This window comes from Monocercomonoides exilis (genome assembly GCF_001643675.1).
Source record: "Monocercomonoides exilis strain PA203 chromosome Unknown scaffold58-502437, whole genome shotgun sequence".
In the NCBI taxonomy this organism is placed as follows: domain Eukaryota; phylum Preaxostyla; order Oxymonadida; family Polymastigidae; genus Monocercomonoides; species Monocercomonoides exilis.
In genome coordinates, this window is record NW_027150603.1 from 209,805 (window position 1) to 227,816 (window position 18,012).

At 35.0% G+C, this 18,012-nt stretch overlaps 4 protein-coding genes across 4 annotated transcripts; 3 read left to right on the forward strand and 1 right to left on the reverse strand.

The window, feature by feature from the left end:
• Window positions 1-4,088: 4,088 nt before the first annotated feature.
• MONOS_16289 (uncharacterized protein) lies at window positions 4,089-4,562 on the reverse strand (the record flags this gene model as incomplete). Its single annotated transcript, XM_067869204.1, has 1 exon — window positions 4,089-4,562. One exon carries the CDS (start codon window positions 4,560-4,562, stop codon window positions 4,089-4,091), a length of 474 nt encoding a protein of 157 aa, XP_067719872.1.
• A 2,984-nt stretch (window positions 4,563-7,546) lies between these two features.
• Window positions 7,547-8,429, forward strand: MONOS_16808 (putative 40S ribosomal protein S13). The gene is made up of 3 exons (XM_067869681.1): window positions 7,547-7,611; window positions 7,716-7,927; window positions 8,024-8,429. The coding sequence occupies exons 1-3, from the start codon at window positions 7,589-7,591 to the stop codon at window positions 8,242-8,244; spliced, it is 456 nt and encodes a 151-aa protein (XP_067719873.1). The 5' UTR covers window positions 7,547-7,588; the 3' UTR covers window positions 8,245-8,429.
• A 661-nt stretch (window positions 8,430-9,090) lies between these two features.
• MONOS_8770 (uncharacterized protein) lies at window positions 9,091-13,278 on the forward strand (the record flags this gene model as incomplete). The annotated part of the gene is made up of 3 exons (XM_067879207.1): window positions 9,091-9,271; window positions 9,340-10,222; window positions 10,476-13,278. The coding sequence occupies 3 exons, from the start codon at window positions 9,091-9,093 to the stop codon at window positions 13,189-13,191; spliced, it is 3,780 nt and encodes a 1,259-aa protein (XP_067719874.1). The 3' UTR covers window positions 13,192-13,278.
• Window positions 13,279-13,323: 45 nt separating this feature from the next.
• Window positions 13,324-17,581, forward strand: MONOS_8771 (Adaptor protein complex 4 (AP-4), beta subunit). Its single transcript, XM_067879208.1, has 13 exons — window positions 13,324-13,496; window positions 13,570-13,630; window positions 13,685-13,759; window positions 13,825-14,053; window positions 14,102-14,187; window positions 14,278-14,433; window positions 14,613-14,736; window positions 15,027-15,153; window positions 15,333-15,428; window positions 15,596-15,848; window positions 15,985-16,823; window positions 17,033-17,165; window positions 17,353-17,581. Exons 1-13 carry the CDS (start codon window positions 13,354-13,356, stop codon window positions 17,485-17,487), a joined length of 2,457 nt encoding a protein of 818 aa, XP_067719875.1. The 5' UTR covers window positions 13,324-13,353; the 3' UTR covers window positions 17,488-17,581.
• The last annotated feature ends 431 nt before the right edge of the window (window positions 17,582-18,012 follow it).

An 18,012-nucleotide genomic window follows, 5' to 3' on the forward strand; every position in this document is an offset into this window, starting at 1 on the left:
TCATCAAATTACTGTTCCCACTCACGAAACTTCACTGGAATGACAACAATGATATATTCAAGTTTTCACATCCATTCTAGAGAAGTTTCGAAAATGCGTATAAATTTTTGATCAAGAAATGGATTATTTTTTTTGAATGGATGCAAATGTTTTATATCTGAGTTAAATAAAAATGAACCTTATTTGATCATATTTTTATTGCAAATCCATCAAATTTCATCACTTTGCAAATAAGAATACACAAACCAATTTGATGTGAGATTAAATGCAAAGTGATGAAATTTGATGGATTTGCAATAAAAATATGATCAAATAAGGTTCATTTTAATTTAACTCAGATATAAAACATTTGCATCCATTCAAAAAAAATAATCCATTTCTTGATCAAAAATTTATACGCATTTTCGAAACTTCTCTAGAATGGATGTGAAAACTTGAATATATCATTGTTGTCATTCCAGTGAAGTTTCGTGAGTGGGAACAGTAATTTGATGAAAATATTTAATTATCCTGTTCACAAGAAAATGAAACAAAATAAACTTATCAAAAAAATTTTATTCACATTTTTCACAAATGAGAAAATCTGTTATTGCATTTTCGGAATTCTTAATTTGTTAATAAAATTCATCAGAATAAATTTCAATGCAAATAACTTGACTTGATTGAAAAATCCAAAAACTCAAAACATGAGATGAATTCATTTGAAAATTTTCCAATTTTTAGAACGATGAAATTTTTTTTAAAAATCAGATAATTTATTGTTTATTAACAAATAAAAAAATCGGGGTTCAATTTCTCATCCTTTTTTAGAATAATGAAAGAATAAAACATTTTAACCACTTTCCGATTCTCAGCCAAAAACGAATTTTTAACGAATAAAATTTAAAATACAGATATAGCATAAAATACCGGTCATCGCACAAAATACCGGACAAGATCGATATCTCAATGACCACAAGAAGAAAAATTCTGTTAATTTTCCTCAAAATACATCTCATTAATGCAAACTCATTTGATAAGTGAGTCTTTCAAAACAAACTTATTAGTGTCAGAAAAAATTAAAAAAGAAAACTCGGAGAAATAGGATTTTGAATTTCTCCGAGTTTTCTTTTTTAATTTTTTCTGACACTAATAAGTTTGTTTTGAAAGACTCACTTATCAAATGAGTTTGCATTAATGAGATGTATTTTGAGGAAAATTAACAGAATTTTTCTTCTTGTGGTCATTGAGATATCGATCTTGTCCGGTATTTTGTGCGATGTCCGGTATTTTATGCTATATCTGTATGGGTCATTCTTTTTAAAAAGTCGCGAATGTTTAATTATCAAAAAAATATAAAAATTTCACATTTTGTTCACATTTCTGTTTCCACTCACGAAATTTCTTCAGAATGAATGAAATAGCATTATCCAGAAACATATTTCATATAAGTGAAGTTTGGTGAGTGTTAACATAAATTTAAGCAAAATGGGTGATTTTTTTTAACATCATAAAAAAAGATCAAAAATTGAAAAAATAAAATCTATTGTGGTAATTATTGATCAAAGAGATAAATTGATTTTTCATGAGTATTTCGCTTTTATTTCTGAAAATTATATTTGTTTCATTAATAAAAACAAAAAAACACACCTTTTGATTTTTATGTGAAATTGAATATTTTGATCAAGTTTTTTAAAAAAACGAAAAATCTATCTTTAAAAGGTTAACAGAAATTTCAAAACTGGAAAAACAAAATATTGCAAAGAAAAAATTTAAAATAAGAACAGAAAAAACGATAAGAAAACAAAATTATTGAAACCAATTTATAAATAATAGTTATTTCTCTTTTTTCTTTTCGTCTTTGAACAGCTAACAAATTTCCTTTCCTTTTATTCGGTTCAGCAGCTTCATCAAACATAAACAGAAGAATTGGATAATTTGATTAAGCAGAGCTCAACAGCTGGCTCCTCCTCATCGTTTTGAAAAAAATTGTTATCCTCAATGGAATTGATGCTGATACATGTGGCAAAACACAACAAAACCCATGTGAAACAGTGGAGGATGCCCTCGGATGCATTGCTCCCTTCAGCGATGCCTCCCTCTCTCTTCTCCTCTCCATTTTCACTCCAACAAAGACTCTCAACCTCATCGATGTCGATATAAAAAGCACTGGAAATGATAATCATTTTCCGATTTCTTTTTTGTCTCTTCAATTATCTCTTCTTATTTTGATTATTTTCCAAACAATTGAAAAATCTTTGCGCTTTCAGAACATTTTTATTTGAGGAACGTGGAATCGCTTATTCTATCAAAGAGCTCAAAATCAGCTCCGGTTAAAAAATATTTCTTTGTCATTTCTTCATCATATTTCTCCTTTTCATCAAATGAAAATAAAGTTGTTGCTTTAAGGAATCATCTATTTCTTCTCTTCAAAAAGACGTATTTCGATTATTTCAGCAAGCTCTTCAAAACTTTCAATTTCTTTTGTTATTCCCTTTTCACCTTTTTTGTCCGCTGCAGAGGCACTTATTTCATAGAATTATCCTTCGATTATTTGTATTTTAATAAATTTCTATTCCCCTCTTTGTTTCTTTTTTGATTGCTTGATAAAGGCGCATGAAATTATGCAATCTCTCAAAGATCATCCACATAATCATTAACCCCAAATATCCAATCCTGTCCTGCTCCTACTGTTTTCTGTAATCTTTCAACTTCCAAATGAAAAGCAGAGGTAATTTCTTTTTTCTGTTGCATGCATGATGATAGTCTATTCTTGATTTGAAATTGAATTTCATCCATTGACATATAAATTATACAGATATTCCATGATAGAATAAATATTCCTTTTGTCTTTCTGAATGTGAATGAAAGTGAGAAACGATGTCGAATTCGAGGGGAGTTGAATGCAAGAGAAGGAGACGAAGAGAAAGCAGGAAGTTTTAGTGGAGGAAGTGATCCAGGAGCAGCAGAATTAGCAGAAGATAGAAGTTAAGCTTGGAATTGCAGTGAAGGAAAAAAATATGTTCTGAAAGAAGGAGAAGATTTCTGTTGGACGTTCATAAATAATAACGAATTGACAAGCGAAGAAGTTCAGTGAGAAAGAGGACGAAGAGCAATGTTTGCATTTGCGTCAAATTCTGCAGTTGAATCAAAATGCGCAACAAAATTGAGCACAGGGTGTTTCTGCATCAGATCCATAGCCATTGAATTCTGCGACGTGAAGAAAGATGCAAATTTTGAGAACGAAAGCGAAGAAAACAGCTTCGACAACGCATCTCTTCTTCCGGGCACACTGCTCTGACTGAATGTTCTTATCCCTTTCTCCTTCTGAAACAGCAGAGGTGATCTTTCCCTGCTCCTTTCCTTCCCTTCCTGTGAGTCACTTCTGCTTTGTACTCTTCATACGTCCAGCCATCCCATGCACCTAAGCCCCACCAGTCGTCTTCATAAAACTTTTCCACTCTTCTTGGGAATGGTGTCAGAATCTCTGGAAGCTTCTTCTATCGTATGAAGTCTTCTATATCTTCATCAATTCCAGTCAAGTTGCATACTTCTTCTTCTTTATTTTTTAGATTATTTTTTCTTAAAATTTGTTATACGCTTCATCTTCCTAGCACCTGAAACAACTTGTTTGAAATTGTTCAAAAAATCCTCCAAAATCACTTCTTCGTTTTCATCGTTGTTCTTGCAATCATCTTCTTCGTCCTCATCTTTCGTGTTATCTTCATCGCCTTCATTTTTTTCCTTGTTTCCACATCCCTAAACTCTTCCATATTCCCTCCTCATTCTCCTTCTCTTCATCATCTCCTCTTTCTCCCTCGCTTCAATACCAATAAACATATACTTTGCCTTTTCCTCCAGCTCAGAATCCAGTCATCTCCTCTGCTCTTCTTCGATCTTGGCCATCTCATTCACCAGCACTTCCTCGGATTTCCTCCGCTCCTCCACTTCTTTTGTCTTTCGTATTTCCTCTTTCTCTCCTTTCAGGATCCCATTCCCTTCTTCTCCTCTTTCTCATCCTCACCACCAATAATTAAAATCCTCTTGCTTGCTGCATATGCTGCGTTGTTCTGAAGGATGCTCAGAGGCTCAAACACATCCCTCTAGGCTTACACGCTCCTTCTCGCAAACACATTTGCATTGCATAATTTGTTCTTTCCAAGAATCTCTAAAGGAATCGGAAGCGAGAACGAAGAAATAGATGAAGGAGATGAAGAAGTGGAGCTTTGTCCAGTTGTGCAGAAGGACTTCTGTGTAAGTGATGAGGTGTCTGTGGCGGGAGGCAATGGAGCGCCAGCAAGAACATAAGTGACAGATAATTGGGTGCAGGGCAAGTGAGAAAAAGGAGTGGTTGCAATTGTCGAGGAGGCTTTGATGTTTTGAGTGTGCAGCTGGGAAGAGGAGAGTGTGCTGTCGAACGAGCAAAATAACTGCTGCTGTTCATCATGATCAGCGCCTCCTTTTTCTTCTCTTCCTCTTCCGCTTCTTTTTGTTGCTGCTTGTTCAAGTCTTGTTTCGAAAGTGTCTTTATGTGATGTTGTTATCTTGTTATTCTCGTTCATCATCATCTTCTTCTTTGGCATTTCCTGCTGTCTCCCTTTCCTCTGCTCAGTACTCAACTTTCTTCTGAGTTCAGCGATCTTTGGCTCTTCTGTTTGTACATGCGCTTCTCTCTCTTTGCTCCTTGGTGATGTCAATGAGCGAAAAGATGTGCGCAATGAGCCAAACAGCTCCTTCCGCCTTCAGTTGCCATTTCTCATGTGACGCCCATTCACCTCATTTACTCCGTTCAGCACAGCCTGAATGTGGAAGCCGTACGAAGTGCTGAAGCAGAGCGGAACGAACTGCCGCAAAAAAGGCAAACAGTTCAGATGCATATTCAGCGAAGCTGCAGAACGCATTGATTACGAATATGATGACGTTGAGAGAATAGAAACAGAATGACACAATTTTTTGTTCAATTTAGTGGCTCTGCCAAGTGACTCTCACAAACGAATCAAAATGTTGATGATCTAATCCATCAGAATGTGATAAAAATCAACAAAGAAGATGTTAAAGAAGTTGAGAGAATAAAAAGATACAGAAGAAGAAGAAGAATACGAGGAAGAAATTGTTGAAGTCAAAGAAGAAGCAGCAGAAGAAGCAATATTTGACTGAAGAAGATTTTGCGTGTTTTTGGCTATGCTGTTCATAATAGGCGTGCTTGTCGCTGAATAAGCAAGTGAATTGTGAGAAGGCGAATTTTGTGTTTGTCAACCGAAAAATGAGGAAGATGGTCGATTGAATGAAGGAGAATGATCAGAAGAAGAAGATGATGATCCCACGATGACGAAGTTCAAATCGAAAAAATGTGAATATATGTGGTAATAGGGAAATGCGCAATCAGTCAATTGGAATTCCTAAAGAAGATGTTGAGATTAATTTGGGTGAAGTTGTTGATTGCACCAAATATCGAATTCAATAAGTTGTTTTGACAAAGAGCAAACAATCGTTATCGAAATATTTGTTGAAGCCCGAAGAAAATTAATTGATGAAAAATGACATCATCAGTTCGTTGACTTTCTTTTAGCATTGTCCACTCTTTTCTCTTCAAAAGCAATAAATGTAAATATATTTCAATTTCCATTCATTTCCATTCACCTCTTCCATTCAGTTCACAAAATCATTTGAAGATATCAATCCCCTCCTTTTCTTCTCTTTCCTGTTCTCTTCCATAAAATATCCTCCTCTTAAAAGAAGCACCTATACCATTTGAAAGCTTCACGATTTCCCTCTTCTTGTCCACTTTTGCCTTCTTTTCCTTCTTTTCAAAATCCATTTCTCTAATCAACAACAAGCCCTCCTTCATCATCCTCAGTCACTTCTCTACATATTGACTATGTTTTTTTCTCCCAATCTCCTCCTGCTCTTCCCCACCCCTTTGTCTCAAAATCTCTACCATTCAAAACCCCCTCTTGAAATATTAACATTCTAAAAAACACCCAACTCCCACCCCCTGCCACAAATAATCTTCTTTCATCTCTTCTCTTCCCCATATCCCTCATGTGCCATGTGTTGGTGAGATAAACATCAAATACTTCTTTTGGTGGTTGAGAATATTATTAAAGGAGATGATCATGACAAAAACAGAAAAAACACCTCTGAACATCCACCACAATGTATACGGGCTGAGAAGACCCTCCAGTGAGATACACGATATATTTTGTGAAGAAGGATGCAATGCTGTATTCAACCATTCTGAGACTGAAATGAAGAGATTGATTTATTTTTTGAATGATGACGGCTGTGGAAATGAAGCTGTTTGGCAAAATACAATTGAAGAGCAGTTTGGTATTTATTTATTTCATTACACATGAATATTTGTTTATGGCTGTTATTGTTTCGTTTTCAGAGCAGCAGGTGGAAATGAATGAAAATGAATAAAAGCGGGATATCTCATAATGCAGAATGAATTTTGAGTTGGGAGAGCGAACTCAAATGGAAAGTGTGCATGATGAAGCGATTGGGAAGGAAATTGGCGTTGATATTTTCTTATGAACTGATTGGATTTGAATTGAGAAAGGTGAGATTTGAACAGAAAACATAAATCTCACTTTTTGCAGAAGAGTGAAATGGAGGCATTTGAAGCTGATATGACTGCTGGAAAGGATGGTCGGAGAATCAGATGATGATATACTTGAAAATAGAATATTTTCATTTAGTATTTATCGATTTCAACTTATCTTATTCAATTTATTTTCAACAACATTGTTTAACAGTTTTTTGCTTTGGATATTGATTAATTATGTATTTTGATTATTTTTATCATGTTTTAAAAACCATAAAAGTTGGGTTTTGTTCTGTTCATTGAAATTTCAAATTTTTTGATAAATTTTTTGTTTTTTTTCAAATTTGAAGCAAAAACTATTTGTTTTTAATTAAATTCAACAAGCAATTAATAATAATTATATTTAAAGCAATATATTTGAATGATCATCACTTTCATTTTTCTAATCAAAAGAACCCTTAATGAAAATTTTTTATGATCAAACATCGGAATTTTTTATGATATCAAAAAAAATCACCCAAATATGAAAATTTTGATTTATTTGCAAATTTTACATTTGCGACTTTTCAAAAAGAATCACCCATATACTCAATATTTCTAATTTCAAATTATAAGTTGACCAATTTTGAATAATAAGTTTATAAATTTTTAACAATAAATGGTTAATGAAACATGTATAGAGCGAAGAAATTACAAAATGATTTTTGAGCAAGATTAATTTTTTTGCAAAAATTATTTTGCAATTCCGTCTAAAATTGATGTTGATTAATTAAAATTAAATTATTGTGTTATTTTTTGCATTTCCGAAATTCAATTATCATTCCACGTCAAATATTTGTTTTTTTTTGAATTGTTCAATTTTAAAAAAGATCAGTATTGGTGAGTTGCTCCAAATTGAATATGAAAGATAAACACATTCATTATTTTTTGGTAGTTTCATAGGAATAAAATCATAGCTTTTCGTAGAAATATTTTGTTTTTTTTTAAAGTTTGATCATAATTTATGCGGATAAATATACCTAAATAAGTAATTTTTTATTGAAAGAAGAAAACACATCCATCATGGGTCGTATGCACACTCCAGGGTTTGTCTTTTTATAGTCACATTTTTATTCATCTATTTGTTTTCTGAATTTTTGAATCAAATGTAAAAATTATGTTTAACAACGAATTGAATTACATATATCAGAAAAGGTATTTCATCCTCGGCCATCCCATACAGCCGAGCAGCTCCATCATGGAACACACTTACAACACAGGAAGTTTCTGAACTCGTTGTGAGACTCGCTAAAAAGGGTTTGATGCCATCCCAGATTGGTGTTATTCTGAGAGATTCCAATGGTGTTCCAATGACAAAGCCAATCACTGGAACAAAGATTTTCCGTATCTTGAAAGCTAATGGTATTCATTTTCAAAAATTTATCTTTTTTTGGATTGAATATAACGTTTTTAAAAATATATTAATGTAAATAATTTATCAATTGGAAAACTTAAAAGGTCTTGCACCTGAAATCCCAGAGGATTTGTACTGCCTCATCAAGAAAGCAGTTAACATGCGCAAACATCTCGAAAAATTTAGAAAAGACAAGGATTCAAAATATCGTCTCATTCTTATCGAATCAAGAATTCATCGTCTTGCTCGCTACTACAAGAAAAGCAAGAAGATTCCACCAACATGGAGATATCAAGCAAGCACAGCTTCTGCGTTAGTTGCATAAAAATTGAGATTTGTCTTTCTTCTTTCAACAATTCACATTTCCATTGGATTTTGGAGGATGGACTGTTCAAATTTTTCATACAATAAAAAAATAAGTTAATTATATTTAATTTTTGTATCATCAAACACTTTGTGGAAATTTATTGATCTTTTTGATCCTGTACTTTAAAAATTAAAGAATCGTTTACAAATCTCATCAATGTTTTATAAATGCATAGGTCAAGGCTCAGAAAAATTGAGCTTTCAACAAATAACGATGGAGAAAAGTATAGCATTTCAACAGTGTATAAGAAAGTGAATTCTTCTACATTCGTGAAGAATCCTTTTGAAAGTATTTATGTAAATATTGCGCAAGCCCCTCTTAACACTACATATTTATCGGAAAGAAAACCTCAACTCACATCTGAAGAATTGGGGATTGCTTCATTAAATCTTATGGTTAGGACAAAAATCATTAAAGAACAAATATCATCTTTAACACAAATGACTCAGCAAGCTGAAAAGAAACTTGGTGCAAACTCTTCTGGTAAAAATGTAAAAACAAAGCAACAACATAAGAAACATACAAACACTCTTGATTTTGAATCTCGTATGTATCTCCAAAACATTTATAAATCAATTTATCTTCACCATAGTTTCAGAAACAGAACTCGAACAGTTAGAACGCCAATGGAACAACATAGTGATGGGGGAATCAGTGAAAATGACAGAAATTCCATTTCAAATTGAAAGTAATTTATCTTCTTCAGTTTTTCTATCAGACAAATTTCAAACAATGGAAATAACAAAGAATCATCGAGCTGAAAGAAATGCTCAAAAACTCCAGTCTTCTTATTTGATACCTCAAATGTTTTGGGGCCAGAGCGAAAAAAAATTCGGATTTATAAAACATTTACGTTTAGATCAATATGGCTCATTTGATGTAGATTTGAGACAGTTGACTGGAAACAATTTATCTTCCACTCGACTTTTTGGCGAATATAATTTGAACAAGAATTACGCGAGGAAAATCATCAATAAAGAAAGTGGTATGAATTATATTTCCTTTTGATTTTGCGGAAAAAATACTCATTAATGAGATATTCTTGTGAGATAGACTATTTGAAGATGTTTAATAGCTTTCCAAATTTTTCTGCAGATGAAGCAAAAGGAACAGAGCTATTATTTGTGCATGGATTGAGCGGAACAGAAGCAGACGAAGACACTCTGAATGAGACTGAAGACGAAGACGAAGAGGAAGAGGAAGAAGAAGATAAAGAGAAAGAAGAGGAGGAGGAGGAAGAAGAGGAGGAAGAGGAAGAAAAAGAGGAAGATGAAACCAGTGGAAATGCGATGCAGTCCGAACGTAGAGACGAGGAAAGCCATTCAAAGACGAATAAGTCCACAACTGCAAAGGGAGATGAAATGAACGAAGGAAAAAATTTCACTGACACAAACAAAAAGATGGGCAGAGTCAGATTTTCGACGTTGGATTTGAGCTTTGGGGAGGATGAAGAAGATGATAGCACAAGAAAAGAAGGAGCAGAAATCGAAATGGAAGAGGAAGAGGAAGAGGAAGAGGAAAAAGAAGAAGAAGAAGAATTGGAAGGCGGCGAAGGAAGAGGAGGTGGAACAGATGAAGAAAGAAGCAAGCGCAAAGGCTGGGAAATAGAAAATGGAGAGCCAATTGATGGGCAGAAGGGGAATATTGGAGGCAGAGATGGAAAGGCAAGTGTGCTGAAAGCAGAGCAGATGACAGCAGAAAAGCAGAAAGAACAGAAAATGAATGAAGCCACTGCGAAAGAAAGGGAGCTTAAGCAAAGAGAAGTCAAAGACATTGAATTTGTTGATGGGACATTGCACAACCTGGCAAAGGGAAACAAGTTGCATATTCAAAAATCGCCAATCACGTTGAAGGGATATGAGCTCTATCGGCTGGATGGAGAAGAAGGGAAGGCGCTGCTGGAAAAGACGGCTGATGCAAAAAAGTACCAAAGACTGTATGTTTTTTTGTTATTTTATTTATTTATTTATTTATTTATTAACTAATTTTCTGTTTTTATATTTCTTTCTTTCTTTCTTTTTGTTGAATAACATTTTCTTTCAAATGATTGAATATCGATTCACAAATTGACAACATTCTTTTCCTTTTCCAATAATTTTATTTTATTTTATTTTATTTTCTCATTTTATTTTCTTATTTTATTTTATTTTAATATTTCAAATATTCCAATGACTTTTCCTTCCCATCAGCTCACTCACCACCAAAATGTACCTCCTTTCCGAATTCCGGCTGGACGACGCAATTTCTGCTGCAAAGCAGAAATCTGCTCTTCTTTCTTCACATTCAGCTGAGCTTGGCCATCTTCTGACGTTGCCTCGTCCAACAGCTGCAAACAGCGACATTCTGAACAAACAGACAATTGAGCCATCTTTAGGCATTGAGAACAATCACAAACAAGGAAGGGATGATGTGGAAGACTCATTGATGCAACCTTTTGGTGCTATTTCTTCTTCTTCTTCCTCATCATCATTTTCTTCTTCTTCTTCTTCTTTTTCTTTTCGTATTAATTCATCATCTGCCAAACAGGATCTTGTCTCAACAGCTGAAACTGAACACATCCTGTGCCCAATATGCACACTTCCTCATCCTTCTTCTTCCACTTCTTTGTCTTCATCATCATCTTCTTCGTCTTCTTCTTCATTTTCGTCTTCTTCTTCCCACAACCACAACATCAGCTCTTCAATGCCAACCAAATCATCTTCACAGTATTTCGCATCCAAATCCAAAATACACAGTTCATCGGCCAACAACACAAAGACACCAACAAACAATCAGAACTGCCCCCACATCAAATTCACCCGCCCTCCAAAAGAAATCTTTGGCTCTTCTTCTCTCTTTTATCTCCTCAACGGCACAGATTTTGCTTGGCTTCGGCAGCAGAAAGAGAGAAAAAGAAACTTCTCCTTTCAAAACCAGCTGCCTTCAACTCCATTTTTCCACAGGAAGTTTTCTTTTGCCTCGTCTCTTTCGATTCCACTGTGTTCTCTGGATGATCTGGTGGATGTGGCACAGCTGTGGTTGGAGTGTGTGTGCGACAGATTTCTTGAGCCGGTTGAATTGGAGGAGGAGGAAAAGGAGGAAAAGGAGGAAGATGAGAAAGAGGAGAAAGAAGATGAAGAAAAAGAAGAAAAAGAAGAGGAGAATAGAAAAATGCACAGGAATGATAGAGAAGAGGAAGAAGAAACGAAAAAGAATGAGCTTATTTGGAACCAGCTCAGCAATCACGCAACCAACACACCATTTCCCCCCTCTTTTGGCAATTCTTCATTTGGCAGTCTCCAACAAGAGCTGGAGTCTTCTGAATTGTCTCGTTTCATTCAGCCAGAAGATGCAGTGCTGTGTGAGCAGTGGAGCAGCCGAATAAGAAAAGAACTGGGCAAAGCACAAAAAGAGGCAGAAGAAGAAGAAGAGAGGAGGAATGCTGTGGAGGATGACAGTGCTGATGGAGTAGGGGATTTGTATGACAGCTATTTTGGAGGGGGAAGAAGGGCAGAGGAAGAGAAAGAAGGAAAAGAACTGGAAAATTATCTGTACCAAGATGATGATGAGGAGGAGGAAGAAGAAGAAAGGGATATGAACGTGAATGCTGTTGATAATAATGGCATTTTTAAAGAGCCAACTGAAAAGGAGAAGGAAAAAGAAGACAATCAAAATGCTCTCAAACAAACAGAGGATGAACACATGATGGAATTAGATAGGACAGGAAGTGAACAAGAAATGGAAGGGAAAAGAGAAACATTAAAAGAGAGAGGATTAATCAAAGAAGAAATGCCAGAAGCAAAGCTTCTTTCTTCTTCACCTTCAGACTCATCAGCAAATGTGCGTGTGACCTCGTTCCCTTCCTCCAATTCTTTTGCATCGTTTCTGTCTTATTTGACTGGGGCATCACATTCTTCTTCTTTGCCTTCTTCTTCTTCTTCTTCTTCTTCATTGTCATCAAATGGCTCTTTCTCTCTATTTGGAAGAGGAGGAGGAGGAGGAAGAGGAGTTAGTGTGAAAGATGGGTATTCACAGTTTAATTTGGGGAAGCTGACAAGAGAAGTGGAAAAGATGCTGTTGCAGCCGAAAGAGGAGGAGCAGAAGAGGAATGGAGAGTTGAGAGAAGAATGGGAGAGGATGAAGGCAGAGGTGAAGAAGAGGAGAGAAGGAAGGAAGAAAGAAGAAGAGGAAATTGTGCAGAAGATGAGGGAGAAAGACGAGGAAGAGGAGAAAAGAGAGGAAGAAATGGATGAATGGGAGATGGACAATAGAGAAGAAGAGCTGAGGAGTTTTGAGTTGAAGCTGAAGAATTTGAAAGAAGAGGAAGAAAGAGACAAGAAAATGATGGCGTTGTGGCTGAAGGAAGAGAGAAAATTAAAAGTTGCATTTTTAAAGCAGCATTCTGTGTCTCTTTCGCAGCTTAGCTCTCGTTTTGGTGATGGCATTCCAGAGATTCCTTTGAATACACATGAAATTCCCCCTTTGACATCATTGAATGAAGGAAGAAGAAACGAAAGAATTGTTCAAATTTTTGTGAAGCCATCAATTTTTGCAAAGCTAAATCCAATGCAAATGCTGAAGTATCCATTGGAATCTCCATTTTTGACACAAAATTCATTCAAATCAAACATTTCTGAACAGTCTGCGAGTTCAAGTCAACAAACAGAGAATTCATTTCTTTCACTTTCATCAGCATCTTCTTCGTCTGGCTCATTCACTCCTCAAGAATGCTTTTATCTGATGCTTCATTCAGCCCACAAGTTTAACACACATACTGCGAAGGAGCGATATAACTCGGCCATTCAGAAAAGAAAAGATGAATGTGGCTATGAAATAGACACTAACGACATAACTATGGAATATGTTCTCCTTCAAAACTCTCAAAAGGGAAATGATCTTGAAATGAGATTTTTTTCAATTTCTTGACATGAGGGATAAATGACATTTATTTTCAACTTTGCTTTTGCTATTTTTTCTTTTTCATTTATAATAAAGAAAAGTCAACATGAAAAATTTCATTTTTCAAAAGAAAAAATAAATTCATATAATAAAGGAACCAGATCAACATTTCAGATCTATTTATCAAAAATGTCTCAAGGAGCTTATAAGACCGATGCAACAAGCTCAACTTCAGTTGGAATCAAAAAAGGAGAAGTTGCAGCAATGCAAGCAATATTAGATGACAAGGATATCATGAAGGATTTGTCACAACGTCCAAAAGTTTTTGCAAGGTACTTTCATTTAGACTTTGAAAAAGTTAATCCATTCTCATCGTTGACCTTATTTTTTGAAACTCGTTTTCAGAATTTTGTTTTATATTGCACAAGGAATTGACATGTCTCCACTTTTCAGCAGAATGGTTGTGGTATGTATTTTCTTTTATTCAGAACATGACGCATTAATTTTTAATTGTAAATAGAATGCAGGGACTAAGGACTTTATTGAGAAAAAATTGATTTATCAATATCTTGTTTATTACGCTCCAACAAAAGCTGTATGCTATTTCGATTTATTCTTAATTTTTAATAAAAAATAAATTAATTAAATTGAAATTTTCAGGATCTTGCTTTACTGTGCGTTAACACATTCAGAAACGATTTTAGATCAGATTCACCTCAAATTCGAGGACTTGCACTTCGATCTCTGACTGGTCTGAAAGTGAAATCTTTGTTGGAATACATTATTCCATGCATCACAAATGGATTGGTGGATCCAAACTCATACGTTCGTGGAGTTGCTGTTATGTCAGCACTTCAGATGTTTTACTTTGCACCAGAACAATTTGAGGGTATTTCTTTTTTGATATTTTTGTAATTTATTATAATTTTTATTTTAGAGCAAAAATATCTTGACACAATGTTTGAGATGCTTCGAGATACAGATGCTTCAGTTTCTGGAAATTGCGTTATGGCTTTGAACGAAGTTTGAGGAATTTTTCTAAATATTTAATTTGTTAATCTATGTTTTATCATTTTGCTTTAAAATTTTTTAATGTTATAAATTCTCAAACAGGTTCTTGGCACATCAAAATCAAAAGTCCTTACAAAACCATTGGTTCTGTATCTTCTTAACAGATTGCATCATTACAACGAATGGCACGCCATTGCAGTTCTTCAGTTGGTGAAGAAATACACACCTACCAACGAAGATGAGATGTTTGATATCATGGTATGGAAATATTGAATATGAAGTTAAAGCAGATAATATTACCTTATTTATTTCCCCTTTATTTTGCGTATCCAAATTTTATGTTTTATTTGCAAACAAAATGAATATTCTTTTTCACTTTATCAATGTTCATTTTAATTCCCAAATGACTTTATTCTTTCCATTAAATTATTAATCAGAATTTGCTTGAAAAATACTTCCGATCGACAAACAGTGGAATCGTGTTTGCAGTTGCTGAAGTGTTCTTACACTTCACACAACATGATCCAGAGCTCCACAAAGATGTTGCTCAGAGACTTGTCGGTTTGTTATCATTGAACATTTTATTTATTTATTTATTTTATTTTATTTTATTTATTTATTTATTTACTTTAAATGTTTTTTACTGTTGTTGATTGAATATCAAATGAAAAATGCTTTTGATCCTATGCTTTAAAAAATGAATTATTTTTATTTTTATTTTATTTCTTTTATATTTTTGATGATTATTGTTCACAAACTCATGTTTCATCTCATCCATTTTGAAATTTTTATGTTTCTTTCTTTCTTTCTTTCTTTTTCTCTTGCACTCCTAAAATGAAAATTCTTTACAGGGCCTCTTGTATCAATGATGTCATCTCCGTCACACGAGATAGCATTCACAGCCACAACACACGCAAAGACTATTCAAGAGAGATTTATGGGTGCATTTGACAAGCATTACAAAGCATTCTATTGGCGGTTTGCTTTTTATTTTTTTTTTTTTTTTTTTTTTTTTTTTTCGAAAATGGAATTTGAGGAATTCTATGATTTTTATAATCTCTTTATAAATTTTTTGCTATTACCTTTTTTATATTCATTCATTCATTCATTCATTCATTCTTTTTCTTTTTCTTTCTCTTTGTTAATTTGAATTTAAGTGATGGTGATCCTATTTATTTGAAGCAAGCCAAGTTAGATATGATCCAGCTTGTGGCAAACGACTCAAACGGAATTGATGTTATCAATGAACTGAAGTTTGTGCTAAGTCTTTGAGTAATCATCCTTTAAATTTTCCTTCTCTTCTCAACTCTTCTCTTCTTTCTTTTCTTTTCTTTTTAAATCAATAAACTCCATTTGATGCCACTTCACATAATATTCATTGCAATCTTCCCACCTTTTCTCCCTCTTCCCTTCCGCCCAGTGAGTACATCCTTGATGAAGAAGTGGGTTCAAAGGCAGTTCTGTCGATGGGTCTTGTTGGTGTGCGTGTGCCCAGCTGCTTCGACCATCTCACCAAGATCCTCCAGGATGTGCTCACACTGGGCTCGGCCACAGCCACACGTGCTGTGATTGTGGTGGTGCAGGACATTCTGAGGAGATACCCAGACACTTACAAGCAGTTCGTGCCTCTCTTGGGACAGCACTTCTATCACTTTGACAATCTGGAGGCAAAAGTATGGAATATTATTTATTTATTCTTTAATTATAGATTTTCTTTTCTTCTTCTTCTTCTTCTTCTTTTTTTAAACAATGTTATAAATGTCAATCTATAAATTATGTTATTCCTCTATCATCCATTTCCCTGTTTAGTCTGCCCTCATTTTCATTTTAGGCCAATTTGGTGAGCACATCCCAGCAGCCCCGTATCTCCTTGAGTCATTCGCTGAAGAAGCCACCACTGCCCAGTCTGCCGACGATGAGCCAACAGCAGATGGCGTTGATTCTTCATCTTCCTCCTCCTCCTCTTCTTCCTCATCCTCATCCTCTGAAGACGAGATCAAGCTGACCTCCTCTGAGCGGACACAGATGCAGCTGGCATTGCTGACAGCGCTGACACGCCTGGTGTTCCTGCGCATGGCAGAAGTGCAGCCTATTTTGGGGAAGCTGCTTGGAGACATCATCGGCGATGCTCCACAGGGTGTGCTTAGAGACAGGGCACTTTATATCTACCGTTTGCTCAGGGACGACTTTGATCTGGCAAGACAGGTGTTTTTGGAGGCGCCAGAGAAGGAGAAGGCGGTTCAGCAGGCGAAGGCGAAGAAAGCGCTGGATGCAGCAAAGAAGCAGCGGAGTGCGTGGAGGCAGGAAGGGGCAGTGAAGACAGACATGAGTGCGTTCAACTACTCAGAAGACGAGTCAGACCTGTTGAAGCAGCAGGTGTGGTCGGAGTGGGGCACCTTCAGTGTCATCTACAACCACGCAGAGTCTTTCTTCACCATTGGCTCTCTCCAGAAGATCAAACTCGACAAGCCTGATCCAAAATCAAGTGCTTCAGATTCTTCCTCTGCCTCTTCTTCTTCTTCTGCATCAGCTTCTGCTTCTGCTTCTGTTTCTCCACCAGTTTCAACATCGCCTGCTGTCACTTATGTGCCTAACTCGCCATGCACTCCACAGGAGTTCCAGAAGATGTGGAAGTCACTCCCACAAACGTTTGAGATTATACTAATTTTTTATATAATATTATGTTATATTTGTATTCTATTCTTTTTTCACATATCAATCTTTATATTTCTTCTTCTTTCTTCTTCTTTCTTCTTCTTTCTTCTTCTTTCTTCTTCTTTCTTCTTCTTCTTCTGACTTCTGATCTTTCGTTTCAATTTCATGCATTTCATTTTGGAATATCTGATATCTTTAACAGTGCAACAGATGACATGCCAATCACAACCCCACCGACTGCTGCTGCCTACAGGAGAGCAATATCAAATGCTCAATACACCATCATCGCCTGCGGAGGGAAAGATGGGAACATCAAGATGTTCGTTTACACAAAGGTCTGCTTCCATCCTCTCTTTCTTTCTTTCTTTCTTTCTTTCTTTCTTTCTTTCTTTCTTTCCTTATATTTATTTCTTCAAATATAATTTAAATAAATATCTTTTGTATATATATATGTATATGTATATATTCAATTAATTTATTTATTACCCCCATCCTCTTTATTTATTCCCTTATCTCCCTCAGACTACAAAAGGAACAGACATGCTGGCTGAGGTTGTTGCCAACCAGGCAACACAACAGATTGTGTGCAATGTTCGCAGCAACGATGCAGAATATGCTCCTGAATTTGCCACCAACGTCTTGAGCTGTCTTCTTTAGTTGGAGTTGCATTTTTGTAATCTGAAGTCACGATTTTTTTTAATTTTCATCACAAACTGTTAAAAATAAATAATAAAAAATAATAAAAAAAAAATCTCTTTTTTCTTTTTCAAATTCTGGATGCCACTTGCCAGTGGTTGTTAGAAAGAATTAATTTATGAATGATACAGGCAGAGAATATGTGAAAAGATATTTGCATTAAGCTTGAAAATGAAATTCCATAATTCTGAGGACTAATTGTTTTCTTTGCAGAAATATGAACAACGTCTCTTGTTTCGCTGATTCAATTCAATAGATTCAATAATCTTTCAATGGAGAAAAGCTTCTTCCTCTCTTTTTCAATGAAGCTATTTCATCAAATATATTCTTCAAATGCATAATAACAATGAATAACAAATTTGTCAAAGTGAAGAAGATAAAATCAAAATGATCATTCCCATTATATTTTTAAATTTCAATTTCTCAAACTGAAGTCTTAAATAAGAAAACGTTGGAATTTTATCATCATTATGGGGACAGATCGCA

Excerpts from the sequence above, each read along its gene's own strand:
- MONOS_16808 (XM_067869681.1), top strand. The coding sequence starts at position 7,589 with ATGGGTCGTATGCACACTCCAGG. Across the intron at positions 7,612-7,715 it reads GGTCGTATGCACACTCCAGG|AAAAGGTATTTCATCCTCGG; the intron begins GTTTGTCTTTTT and ends TACATATATCAG. Across the intron at positions 7,928-8,023 it reads CCGTATCTTGAAAGCTAATG|GTCTTGCACCTGAAATCCCA; the intron begins GTATTCATTTTC and ends AAAACTTAAAAG.
- MONOS_8771 (XM_067879208.1), top strand. The coding sequence starts at position 13,354 with ATGTCTCAAGGAGCTTATAAGACCGATGCAACAAGCTCAACTTCAGTT. Across the intron at positions 14,737-15,026 it reads TGTTGCTCAGAGACTTGTCG|GGCCTCTTGTATCAATGATG; the intron begins GTTTGTTATCAT and ends AATTCTTTACAG. Across the intron at positions 15,849-15,984 it reads TTGACAATCTGGAGGCAAAA|TCTGCCCTCATTTTCATTTT; the intron begins GTATGGAATATT and ends TTCCCTGTTTAG.